Raw genomic sequence first — 12415 nt, 5'->3', positions numbered from 1 at the left:
CTTGGCTTTTACTAACCCCCCCTCACCCCCACCCCACTCCCATGCACCTCCCCACCCCCACCAATTCTCAGGGAAAGACCTGGAAAGATGAAAAAGCCCTGGCTTCCTTCTCTTACTACTTATATCCCAAACTCACATCTCAAAGTGGGGGTGCCCCCAAGCCAGAGCAGGGCTGAGTCTGCCTGGGCCAAGAGGCTTCTCTGCATCTCAGAGGCACCCCCTCACCCAGTTCTAGAGACCCCTAATCCCCTTCATTGCATTTGCATTCTGACTTAGCCAGAGTTGCCCAGGCCTTGCATCTCAGGGCTAGTCGGTCCAGGAAAAGAGCAGGTTTTCAGGTTAGGGGAGATGGTCAGTCTCCCCATCCCCCAGCCACCACCACAAAGCAAAGTCCAAGGAAGGAGGGGGAGTGGGCAAGGGTGGGGGTGGCTGCAGAGCCCGGTCCTTGCTAGTAAATCAAGGTTGGCTTCCCAGATGGAGTTACAACCGCTTTGATTTCTCAAGTCACCCCCTCCCCCTCTGTAGCCTCCCCTCACCCCCAGCTCCACGGTTTCAATTCCTCCCTGAAAAGCTGTGGGGCCTCCTTTCAAACCAGCCCAGCTCCTCCAACTCCAACAACAGCTTAAGTTACAGGAAAGAGAAAGGGGAGGGGGTGAGGTGGCCCAGCCTGCAGGAAAAAGAGAGAAATTCTGGGAGAAGGAAGGGGGAGAAGAGTGGAAAGAGGAAGGGGAACGAGAAAGAGCAGAGGGTGGAGATGGGGTGCAGCCATGATGGGAGAGTGTGCTCTGCTGGGAGGGGCGCCCCAAGCAGGAAGCCAGCCTCCTCAGTGAGCACCCCACCCCTCACCCCCACGTCTCCACATCTACAAGTCTGTGATTCATTCTTCTCCTCTTGGCATTAGGTTGTAGAAGCTTCTGGGAGGCAGAATATCTAACCCACTCATTCCTAGGGATGCTTGTTTTCCTGGATCTAGGAGTCAGAGTCATCTCAGCATCTCCATGAACCAAACCCAGCCCTGATTTCTCACCTTCCTTTTCCCCAGTCTGCTCTCAGTAGCCCACACCTTGCTCTTGCCCAGCCTAGGCCTGAACTAATTAAAGTTCTCCATTAATAGATACCTGTTTAGATTGCCCATTTTGCCTTCCAGGTATCTAGGGGGAGGGTGTTGGAGAGAGAAAGAGAACACTGTTATCCTCTGCCAAGTCCCCTCTTCCCTTGTCCCCAAAGCCAGGAGCAGCTTTGGAACTTGGCAAGGGTGGGGTGAGGTGCACTGAAGGGACCCACTTGTGTGCAGAAAGCTGAACTTCAGGAGTCCTAGACCTCTCAATGATTCAGATTATTTTATTTTAGTTTTGCTGTGGGGTCCACATGTGCATAGGAGAGAGACAGACAGAGAGGGAAAGTGAGAAATCACCCTCTCCGGGGGTGGCCATGCCACAATGTCTTCTCCTCCATTCTCCTCTTGGGATTTTGGCTCTGGCTTTTGGGCATACATGCACACACAACCAGTGTGTCCCTCGAGCTGCTGGGTTTGGGCCTTGACCCACAGTTGGCCAAGTGGGATCCAGCCACCTTAATTTCTATGCCATCTGCTGGCCCTCTATGGACAGTTTTTTTTTTTTTTCCTTTAAGAATTATTTCTTATTTCATTCCATTTGTTATTTATTAATTTATTATTATTGTTGTTGTTGTTATTTTAAAATTTGACCAGAGAGAGTCAGAGAGAGAGAGGGAAGGGAAAGCAAGAAAGCAAATCGCCAGATCTGGGACTCAAATTGCAGTCGTCTGTAAGGACTGGGAGAAGGGAAGAGAAACATGGCAGAAACATTCCCGCCGGCAGGAACTTTCCTGTTTCTGCGTCTGAGGCGGCATCACCAATGGACTTGCCCGCCCTTCAGCATTTGCCCCACCAAAGCTGAACAGAAACAGCGAACTTCATGGCCAGACAAGGACCCCTGGCGAGCACCTATTGGACAACGGCCCCTTAAGAACAAGCAGCACCCACCCTGTGTGTGACTCCCTCAGTCTCTGCCCAGGCCGAGGGACCTGACCAGAGAGCTCTTGCAGAATAAATTATATTGGTTTTATTAAACCCCAAGGCCTGACTCTGGTATTTTCATCCTTGCCAGCTCTGACTCGGCCGCAGTTTCCAAATCAAACCTAACGTTGGCCATGTGGGAATCCAGTGCCTTTAACCACCATGCCACCTGCTGGCCCCACTGTGGACAGTTTTTAAAGGCTATTTCTCTGAGAGTGAAATGGAGACCAGGGCTCAAGGAGAAGGAATTTGGTATCTCACTTGTTGAAAAGGATTCCAGGTTTTGGTGACCAGCCTCGGGTAGAAAGGTATAGATTCCCCCAAAGCAGAGGAACACCTTTGTTTCACTGTCTTCACGGTGCCTAGGACCTACCCCATTTAAAGTAGAGTAGTTTTGGTTATAGAATGAAATGTTTGGCCCAGCCCCATGGCCTGGTGGTTAAGGGAGCTAGATCTCACGTGGCCAACTATGCAGTTTGAGTCCCAGACCCAGACCCGGCACCTTGACGAACACACTTGGCATGTGTGCTCATGCCCCAAATCCCAATAGCAGAGAAAGAGAAGGGATTGTGGTGCGACCATTCCCCATGGGGGTGCTTTACCACTTTGTCTCTCTCGGGCACATGCATATGCTCTGGCAAATCAAAAAAAAAAAAAAGAAAAGAAAAGAAAGAAAAAGAAAAACATGCCCAGCATGCATGAAAATCTCAACGGGGGGGAACCAGCAGTTAGTGTAATGACTATTTCACTGGACTCTTATGTAGTTGACCACGGTTCGAGTCCCGGACCCGGTGGCTTAAACTCACACTGGGCGCATGTGTGTGCATGCCCAAGATCCCGAGAGGAGAATGGAAGAGAAGGGATTGCGGCGTGGCCATCCCCCCCGGGGGTGATTTCTCACTTTCTGTCTCTCTGTCTCTTTCTGTCTTTCTGGCGAGTGCAAAAACCTCTCCAAAAAAATTAAAAAAAAAAAAAATCTCAACAGGATAGAGAAATGGCGAACGGATTGTAGCCTAACCATGCTCTATGAGGGGTGCTTTCTCCTTCCCTCTCTTCTTATGTCTCTGTCTCTATTTTTCTCTGGCAAGCATGCGCACCCTTTCACAACTAAAAAAATAAAATAATCAAACCTTCGCAGATCCTTGCGTGTCTGAAATCGTGTCCTCTTCCTCTCTCCCTACTTCCAAAATAGATACACACAGCCCTGCCCACTTTAGAGTGGAGGGACCTCAGTGCTTTGGAAAGGAAAGAACAATGGCCCAGGTTTGAAAAGAGAGAGGGGACCCAGCCTCTGCTGGGGCTTCTTGGAAAGGAGAAGATTCCCTGAAGAATCGCCAAACCAGGCATGGTCCCTCAGAGAGCCATGTAGACCAAAGACAGAGAGAAGATGGCTTTTCTGGGAAGAAACGAGGAAGCAGCTCCAGTAGAGGAACAGGAAGACGGGAACACAGAGTCACCCTGACTGTTCCTGTGAAGAGGTGAAAGGCCAGAGACAGCAAGATGTGTGGGGGTGGGGAGCGCTGGCAGTGCCCCCCAGGTTTCCTTATTTGGGAGAAGTTCTCTGTGCTCTCTTCTGAGCATGCCTGCCCTGTGTTGGATATTGCTGACTGGCTGTCATTTCACTTATCTGTGACACACGAGCCTTTCATCTTGTTTGGGTGACACTGAGCAAAGACAGGTTCAATGATCCAAACAGAATAGTCTCAGAGACCCGACATCTGGCCCAAAGGTAAAACCAACAAGTGGCTTCATGATCCCCTATATAGGGGAGAGAGCTGAAGCTAAGGAAGGGAAACAGACTGGCCTAAGGCTGGTTGGTCAGTATGGGAGGCAGCAAGCCTGCAGCCCAGACATTTTGAACCCCAGACAAGCTTCTTTCCTCTCCAGGAGCTGTGTCTTCCACTGTGCTGTCAGGCTGCGATTTCCACTCAAGCCCACCCTTCCTTCCGTGGAGCCCATCCCAGAGAACGAAGCATGCAGTGGATTTATAGGGGGCACCCAACAATTGTCCTAGGTAGCAGACCTGTAAGCCTAGAAGATTGATGGTAACATCCCACGGTTTTGTAGAGAAGTGGACTTCTGTGCACCGGGGATACTTAGGCCTGAAGCCCAGAACTAAAGCTCAAACCAATCAGAGATAATTCTCAGGGGGAATAGCAAACTGTGGCACCCTAACTGTAGGCTCCATGAAGCCTGAGTCTGTGCAGATTATCTGCTTTGCATATGGTAGGTGCTCAATAAGTTTTAATAATTATTTTATTATTATTATTATTATTATTATTTTCAATTTGACCAGAGAGAGAGGGAAAGTGAGAAAGCAAGCCGCCAGATCCAGGACTCAACTGTAGTCAATCATGTGGGAGTCCATCACCTTAACCACCATGCCATCTGGCCCCCTCCACCTGCCCAGTGCTCAATAATTTTTAAAGGTTTGCCAGAGGACATGTGAGCTTGCAATAGAGAAGGAGAGAAAGAGGGAAGGTGAGAAAGCATCCCAACCGTGGTGGATGACCATGCTGCAATCCCTTCTTCTCCATTCCCTCAAGATTTGGGGCATGCACACACAAGCACCTAGTGTGTTTTTCAAGGTGTCCCATCTGGGATTCCAACCGCCTGGTCAGTCGTGTAGCATCTAGCCACCTTAACCACCACGCCATCTACTGGTCCCGATGCTCAGTAGTTTGTTCGATAAAAATAGTACCTATTTACCAACAGTTTTTGCCTAGCACCAGGTCAATGAGGATCATACGCCCTCATTTAATTCTCACAAATGGAAAAGACAAGGTAAATAATATTCTCACTTGAGGCTTCAGACCTGGGAAAAACAATCATGGTGATATTTTCTCCTGGTTGACTACTCCTGCACAATCTCCCTCCTCCTTGGCACTAGGGCCTATAAATATTGGCATCCCTCAAAGCTTTGCTTTCCCATCCAATCTATCTTCCCTAGATGGTCTTAGCCACTTACATAGCTCCAACCATAGGCTCAAGGTGCCAGATTAGAATATCCACTCTTGAGGGGCTGGCAGGTGACATGGTAGTTAAGGGTGCTGGACTCCCACATGGCCAATCGTGGTTTGAGTCCTGGACTTGGCACCTTGCTTTCTCACTTTCCATCTCTCCCTCTCTCTCTCTCTTTCTTTCTCTTGCTCTATCCCTTTCTGGTCAAATTGAAATAAATAAATGAATAAACAAATAAATAATAAGAATATCCCCTCTCGAGGGACCAGGAGATGACAAAATGGTTACGTTGCTAGACCTGGCAGCTTAAACTCGCACCAGTTGTGTGTGCATGCATGCCCAAAATCCCAAGAGGAGAATGGAGGAGAAGGGATTGCGGCGTGACCATCCCCCCTGGGCGGTGATTTCTCGCTTTCTATCTTCCTGTTTCTCTGGTGAGTGCACGTGTCCTATAGCAAAAATCTCTCTAGGAAAAAAATATCCACTTTCAGGGCCAGTTAAGTGGTGTGATGGTTAAGGCAGTGGACTCCCACATAGCTGACCATGGTTTGAGTCCTGGAGTGGGTGGCTTGAAAATCACACCAGGCACGTGTTCACGTATACCCTAAATCCTGAGGTGAATGGAGGAGAAGGGATTGTGGTATGACCATCCCCCTGGTGGTGAGTGGTTTCTCACTTTCTCTCTCTCTCTCTCTGTCTGATGAGTGAGTGTCCTATGGCAAAAACTTTAATAAAAAGAAAGAACATCCACCCTCTTAGGAATACCTCCCCTTCTCCTGGATGTACCTACCATAGCTTCAGCCTTGTTTGACTATGTTCATTATCTGTCCTTTTGTGTTTTCCAATCTGGTTAATGGCCTCAGGGCACCTACGTCAGAAACCTTGGTTGGGCTGAGCTGCTATGGCACCGAAAGCAGTGACAAACTGGAAGCCATATGGCCTACTGAGGGTTTGAATCCCCAGATCTGCTTGCAAACACAGGCACCCAGGCACCCAGGATTTTAAGGGGCTAGAGAGTTGATGAAACAGGATTACAGTGTGGTAAGACTGTTTCTCTTTGCTGTGCACACACCTGCACTATCATTCAAAAATAAATAAATAGGGCCAGCAGGTGGTGTAATAATTAAGCATTGGACTCCCACATGGCCAACTGCAGTTTGAGTCCTGGACCTGGTGACTTGCTTTCTCACTTTCCCTCTCCCTGTCTCTCCCTGCGGAATTAAAATAATAATAATAAATTTAAAAAATAAAATAGGGGCCAGCAGATGGCATAATGGTTACATCGCTGGACTCTCACATTGCCCACGTGGCTGACCGTGGTTCAAATCCTGGACCCAGAGGCTTGAAACTCACCCCGGTCATGTGTGCATGTGTGCCCAAAATCCTCAGAGGAGAATGGAGGAGAAGGGATTGCAGCATGGCCATCTCCCCTGGGGGATAATTTCTTGCTTTCTATCTCTCGTATCTCTGTCTCTCTCAGGTGAGTGCAAGCACCCTATGGCAAACATCTCTCTAAATTAATTAATTAATGATTAAAATAAATAAATAAACCTTGATTGGGCTCCTTATTCCCTGCTCTCATCGCCCATGCTGTCACACCTCCCTTGCAATCAGTCCCCAGCTAGCATAACCGGCACCTCTGGCTAACCCTCATCCCCCACCCATGCTCCTCAAAGTTGCCCAGTGTTTAAGTATCTGTAGGTTAAGTGTGACCAGTTCCCTTCCCTAGACTGTCCGGTGTAGCCCTATCTCCAGCAGCACAGACTGCATTGAAGGTGCTGGCGCTCCTGCACATTCCATCCTTTTCACCCCACCGCACCCCTGCACATACCAGTCCCTCTGTCTGGAATGCCTATCCCTGGCCCGTCTGCTTACATGTCCATTTCCCCAATAGAGCGTGAGCTCATGCTTCTACATCCCATGCCTCTCACATGGTCCAAGGTCCTCGCAGTTCTGGGTCCTGCTGTGCCTCCTCCTACTTCACTCTTTTTTTTTTTTTTTTTTTTTTTTGAGAGATTTTCACTGTAGGGCGAGTGCGCTCGCCAGACAGACAGAGAGAGACATAGAGACAGATAGCGAGAAATCACCCCCCAGGGGGGATGGTCACGCCGCAATCCCTTCTCCTCCATTCTCCTCTCGGGATCTCGGGCACGCACGCACACGCGCCCAGCGTGAGTTTAAGCCACCGGGTCCAGGACACAAACCGCGGTCGACTACGTGGGAATCCAGCGACATAGCCATTACGCTAGCTGCTGGTTCCCCTACTTCACTCTTCACTCCAATTACGCAGACCTCTCCTCTCCTCCAACCCCCAAATCAGTCAGTCCCCTATCGAGTATGATTTCACAGCCCGTGGAGTCTCCCTTCACTGACTGTTATCTCGCGCCGATTGATTTCACCCCCACATAAGTGACTGCGTGATCAGGGCGCTTGAGGCACTGCATTCCCACATGGCCAACTGCAGTGTGAGTCCTGGACCCTATGGCTTGAGGATCACATCAGGTACATGTACACACATGTCCAAAATCCCCTCCTCCTCCTCCAGGAGGAGAGGGGATTGCATGTGGCTGTCCCTACAGGGAATGATTCTCATGGTCCCTCTCTTTTTCTCTTTTACAGTGTGATGAGACGCCCTTTCTCTCTCCCTCTCTCTCTTTCATATATACGCCTGCACTATCAATTTTTTTTTTTTAAGAGAGACATTTGCTATAGGGTGCATGAGCTCGCCAGAGAGAGACAGATACAGAAAGCAAGAAATCACCCCCCTAGGAGGGATGGCCATGCACAATCCCTTTTCCTCCAGTCTCCTCTTGGGATCTTGGGCACTCATGCACACACACCTGGTGTGAGTTTTAAGTCGCCAGGTTTGGGACTCGAACCATGGTCGATAACATGGGAGTCCAGCGATGTAATCATTATGCCATCTGCTGGTCCCTGCACTATCAATTTTTTTTTTTAAGACCGTGTGATGAATAGGAGTCTCTCTCACAAGAAATTAAGCTCCACAGAAATAGGGATTTGGTCTGGTTATTTCTTTTTTTAAATAATTATTTCATTTTCATTTTATTTATCATCATCATTATTATTATTTTAATTTGACCAGAGAGAAACAGAGACAGAGAGAGGGAAAGTGAGAAAGCAAGCCATCAGGTCTGGGACTTGAACCATGGTCGGCCATGTGGGAGTCCAGTGCACTCAACCTCTACACCACCTGCTGGCCCCAAGACTGATTATTAATAGATATTTGTTAATGGATAAAACAGTTCTGGGTTTGTTATGGTCAAATGCACAGTTCAAATCCCAGACCAGTGGTTGGGAAACACACTGTGTGTGTGTACAGGGATTGTTACACGTCTATCCTCATTGTGTGTGGGGGTGCTATCTCACTTCTCCCTTTCTCTGTCTCTCCAGGAAGCACAAATGTCCTGGGGAAAAATTTAAAAACAGCACAAAAATCACACACAGTTCTTTATTTTTATTTTTTAATTTTTCACTTGCCAAAGAGACAGAGAGAGAGCGAGCGAGCGAGAGAGAGTGAGAGAGAGAGAGAGAGGAATGCAGAAAGTGAGAAAGCACCACCTAGGGGAATGGTGGCCATGGTTTATTCCCACTTTGCAGATGGGAAAACTGAAGATCAAAGTAAAATGACCATTTCAAAGCAGCACGGTTAGTGGTACAATTAGGAATTTGGTCCGATCAATGGTAAAGCTAATAAATAAATAATGATAATAATAATAATAATAATAATCAGTGCTGGGCCAGCAGGTGGCATGGTGGTTAAGGTGCTGGATCCCACATAGCTGACTCTGTTGTTCAAGTTCCAGACCTGGCAGCTTGAAGAACACACTGAGCACACGTGTATGCATGCCCAAAATCTTAAGAGGATAATGAAAAAGGACTGCAGCATGGCCATCACCTGTGGGTGGTAATGTCCCACTGTCCCTTTCTCTTTGTCTTTATCTGTCTTTCTCAGGCAAGCACCATACAGCAAAAATCAGAAGAAGAAGGGGAAAAAAAGTCAGTGCAAAGTGCTTTGTCTTTCAAATAACCAATGCCATCCTTCATTTACTGTATATGTTTTTAAAAATTTTGTTAGAGGGCACAGGCACTCACCTGAGACGGAGAAATAAAACAGCACGCCTCCACCCGCGGCGGGGGATGATCATGCTGCAATCCCTTCTCCATTTCTCCTTTCAGGGTTTTGGGCACCCACACACATGCTCCAAGTCTGTATTTCAAGCTGTTGGATCTGGGACTCAAACTGCATGGACAGCCAGAAGGAACCCGACGCCTTCACCAGCACACCTCTGGCTGGCCCAAGATTTCCTTTAGTTACAGGCCTCCTGGGAGGCAGGTTGGCAGGGGGTTAAGGGCTGTGAGTTGGCTTCCAACAGAAGATACAGATTCTGGCCCTGTTCACACTCAGGTCCTACACAAGAACGGCAAAAACAATCAAACAAGATTGTGATTTTCATTTATTTATTTATTTATTTATTTATTTATTTATTTAGGAGAGGTTTTTGTTACAGGGCGCATGTGTTCGCCGGAAAGACAGAGAGCAATAGAGAGACAGAAAGCGAGAAATCACCCCCCCCCCCAGGGGGATGGCCACACCGCAGTCCCTTATCCTTCGTTCTCCTCTCAGGATCTTGGGCACTCACGCACACGCACCCGGCATGAGTTTAAGCCACCGGGTCCAGGACTCGAACCGCGGTAGACTACATGGGAGTTCAGCGACATAGCCATTATGCTAACTGTTGGTCCCTGATTTTCCTTTATTTTGTAAAAAAAAAAAAAAAAAGCTAAACAAATGTAAGCTCTTCATGGACTCACTTTTCCTCTGGATACTATAACCTTTTTATTTTTTTTAAAGTTTTTACTATAGGATATGTCTTTGCTTGCCAGAATGATACAGAGAGGAAGAAAGAGAGGGAAAGCAAGAAATCACGCCCTGCTTGGCCACACTTAAATCCCTCTCCTTCTTTCTCCTCTCAAGAGTTTTGGGCACTCAGACATGCACATGTGCCCAGCGTATTTTATAAGCCATTAGGTCCGGGACTCAAACCACATACTCAGCCATGTGGGGTCCAGCTGTCTTAACCACTACACCACCAGCTGGCCCACTATTGACCCTTGAAGGGAGAAGATGCTGCCATTTTCCTCTGCATAACCCACAGCACCTACTACAGTGTTTTGAACTCAGAAGTCTCCATGAAAGTGTGTTGAAGGAATGAAAGGTGAGTGTCTTGGCTTTCTCACTCCTTTGCCTTGGAGTGGCTGGAGAAGGGCTGTCACTCAGGCCCCACCCTAAGGACAGGTTTGTCATAGAAGGATAGTGAAGATGCAGCATTTACACTGGAGATTTGCTCTCAGTTTCCTATCAGACTGTGAGCTTCCCGAGTTGGGTGTAGGAGTCCGTCTTACTCATTTTTGTTTCCACCGCTCAGCCCCGAGGTTGAAAGATGCCATAGACTAGGAAGAAGTCTGAAGGAGCAGACCCCCAGTTCCATGAAGCAGAAACAGCCCAAGTAATCTCTAGACTGCTGGGGAACAAGGTGGACTTAGCAGGTGGAATGGAAATGGAATGGACAGCGTTTTCCTAGAGCAGAGAAAAAGCAACTTCTCCAGGATACAATAAGGAACATTTTCATGTTGGAGAGAAAATCTTTGTATTATTCATTCAAACAGGAAAAAAATGTTGAATCTTGTTACACCCAGCTCCCTTGTATCCATCTACTTAAAATTTTCTTTCCTCTCCAATCTTTTCTTCTTTTTAAAATTTTTTTGTTGTTTTTTAAAGCAATTCTTTCCTAGATTAGAGCAGGAAACAGCTCTTCAGGCTGGGACGATGTGGCTCTTACTGAGAAGCAAAGGGGCTTTCTAAACTCAATTTTCTTTCTTCTCTTTATTGCCCCCCCCCTTCTCAGAAGAGACAACAGAAATAATTGATCCATCATCCAGTACCAGGCCCAGGAGATTTACATGCAAATTCCCCATCTCTTCCCCAGACCCCACCCCCACCCCAGTTTAAAATCCTAGCTGGGAAAAAAGTGGAAGAAGGAGAAAATATTTCTAAACTAGCAGGAACCCTGCGGGCTATCCCCACCTCCAGCCAGGTGAGAGATGCGATGGGGGTAATAATCCAGCACAGTCCCCCCACCCTCAGCCTCACGCATCACCCCTTTCTGGTGTGGAATCACTTAAAACTTCCCTCGTCAGGCCTAAGAGAATCCTCTCTTTACTCAAAACTTGCCTGTCGCTCCCCGCCCCCCACCCCCCACCATTAACTTTCGATTAAGACCTCCTCCTTATGGCAACTAAACTTTACTTTGCATAATTAAGATTTGCCTCGGAAGAAGGGGAAGGGAGAAGCCCAAGCTCTGAGCCATTCTCCTTAACCTTCCCCCGACAGCCCACCCCACCCCCGCCGCAACCCTCCAGCTCCGGGCCTCTAAGTTCCTGAGTTTTCTCACTTTGAGGTGCCACCAAACACAAAGAACCATAATGGGTTCCTTTGTGCTCGCTACGGGGCAATTACATCCCGGAGTCCAGGCCCCTTTAAGAGCCTCTTAAAGCGACAGGCTCTCATTTTTCAGCGGGTTATTTAAGGATGTGTGTAGGGGGAAGGGCGAGGCGAACACCTAGGGGTCTGCTTGTGGAGTGAAGCGAAACTTTTGCCTGAGCTTCTAGAAAAGGCACTAAGAGTAATATCTTTGAAAACTTTTATATTTTTTAAAAGTCTCTCTTTTTAATTCTTAAACGCGCTTTTTCACTTGATTTAAGAAACTGGACTGGAATAGATGGGCTCGAGAAGTACGGGAGTGGGCAAGGATTGGAAGAAACCCTACCCAGGGGAGCGCTTTGGCCTCGGGAAGAGAAGTGATTCAGTGCTCAGTCGCTTGGATCAGCCACAACTCTGGGGAATGTAAACCTCCGGATCTTGCCGCAGCGACTCTGGAGAAATCCCGGGCTGGACGAACAGTCCTTAATATAATAGCTTGTCTCTTTAAAAAGCAAAAGGAGGGGGGGAAAGTTTTGTTGGCATCTGATTTCTGATCTCATTATATTGTGGTCGACCAATCCAGCCCTCGGGGCTGGTCCTCGAGTTCAAATCTGATTGGCTGAGAGCACATTTTGGGTTGGTGCTTAGGCCTCGACGGGGCGGTTTCAAGGATCCCTTTTTTGGGGGGCTGAGGAGAGGGCGGGGCCGCCAGCGGGGGCCCCCTTGAAACCGACTAATTGGGATCGGAGAGGCCGAGGTGAGGGCTGGAGGAGGCACAAAGAAGTCGCTGGGTGGAGAAGGGAGGGGAGAGGGGGAGCTGAGAGGCTAGAGGAGGAGGAAGAAGAGGAGAGGGCAGCGGCGCGCGGTGTCTCCGGCGGCTCAGTCCGACCGCGGCGAGGTAGCGGGCAGGCGCG

General features: G+C 48.3%; 1 protein-coding gene across 1 annotated transcript in view; it reads left to right on the top strand.

Annotated features, from left to right (window-relative positions):
• Nucleotides 1-12415, top strand: part of FZD2 (frizzled class receptor 2) — a 45243-nt gene that overhangs the window by 29403 nt on the left and 3425 nt on the right. The window contains 2 exon segments of the mRNA XM_006167408.2: nucleotides 11008-11115; nucleotides 11800-11924. Of these exon segments, the coding sequence (XP_006167470.1) occupies nucleotides 11008-11115; nucleotides 11800-11924 (233 nt within the window).

The sequence above is a fragment of the Tupaia chinensis genome, unplaced genomic scaffold, assembly GCF_000334495.1.
Source record: "Tupaia chinensis unplaced genomic scaffold, TupChi_1.0 Scaffold144741_1, whole genome shotgun sequence".
NCBI classification, from domain to species: domain Eukaryota; kingdom Metazoa; phylum Chordata; class Mammalia; order Scandentia; family Tupaiidae; genus Tupaia; species Tupaia belangeri.
Note: the sequence above shows the minus strand (reverse complement) of the source record. Positions and strands in the feature narration are given on the sequence as shown.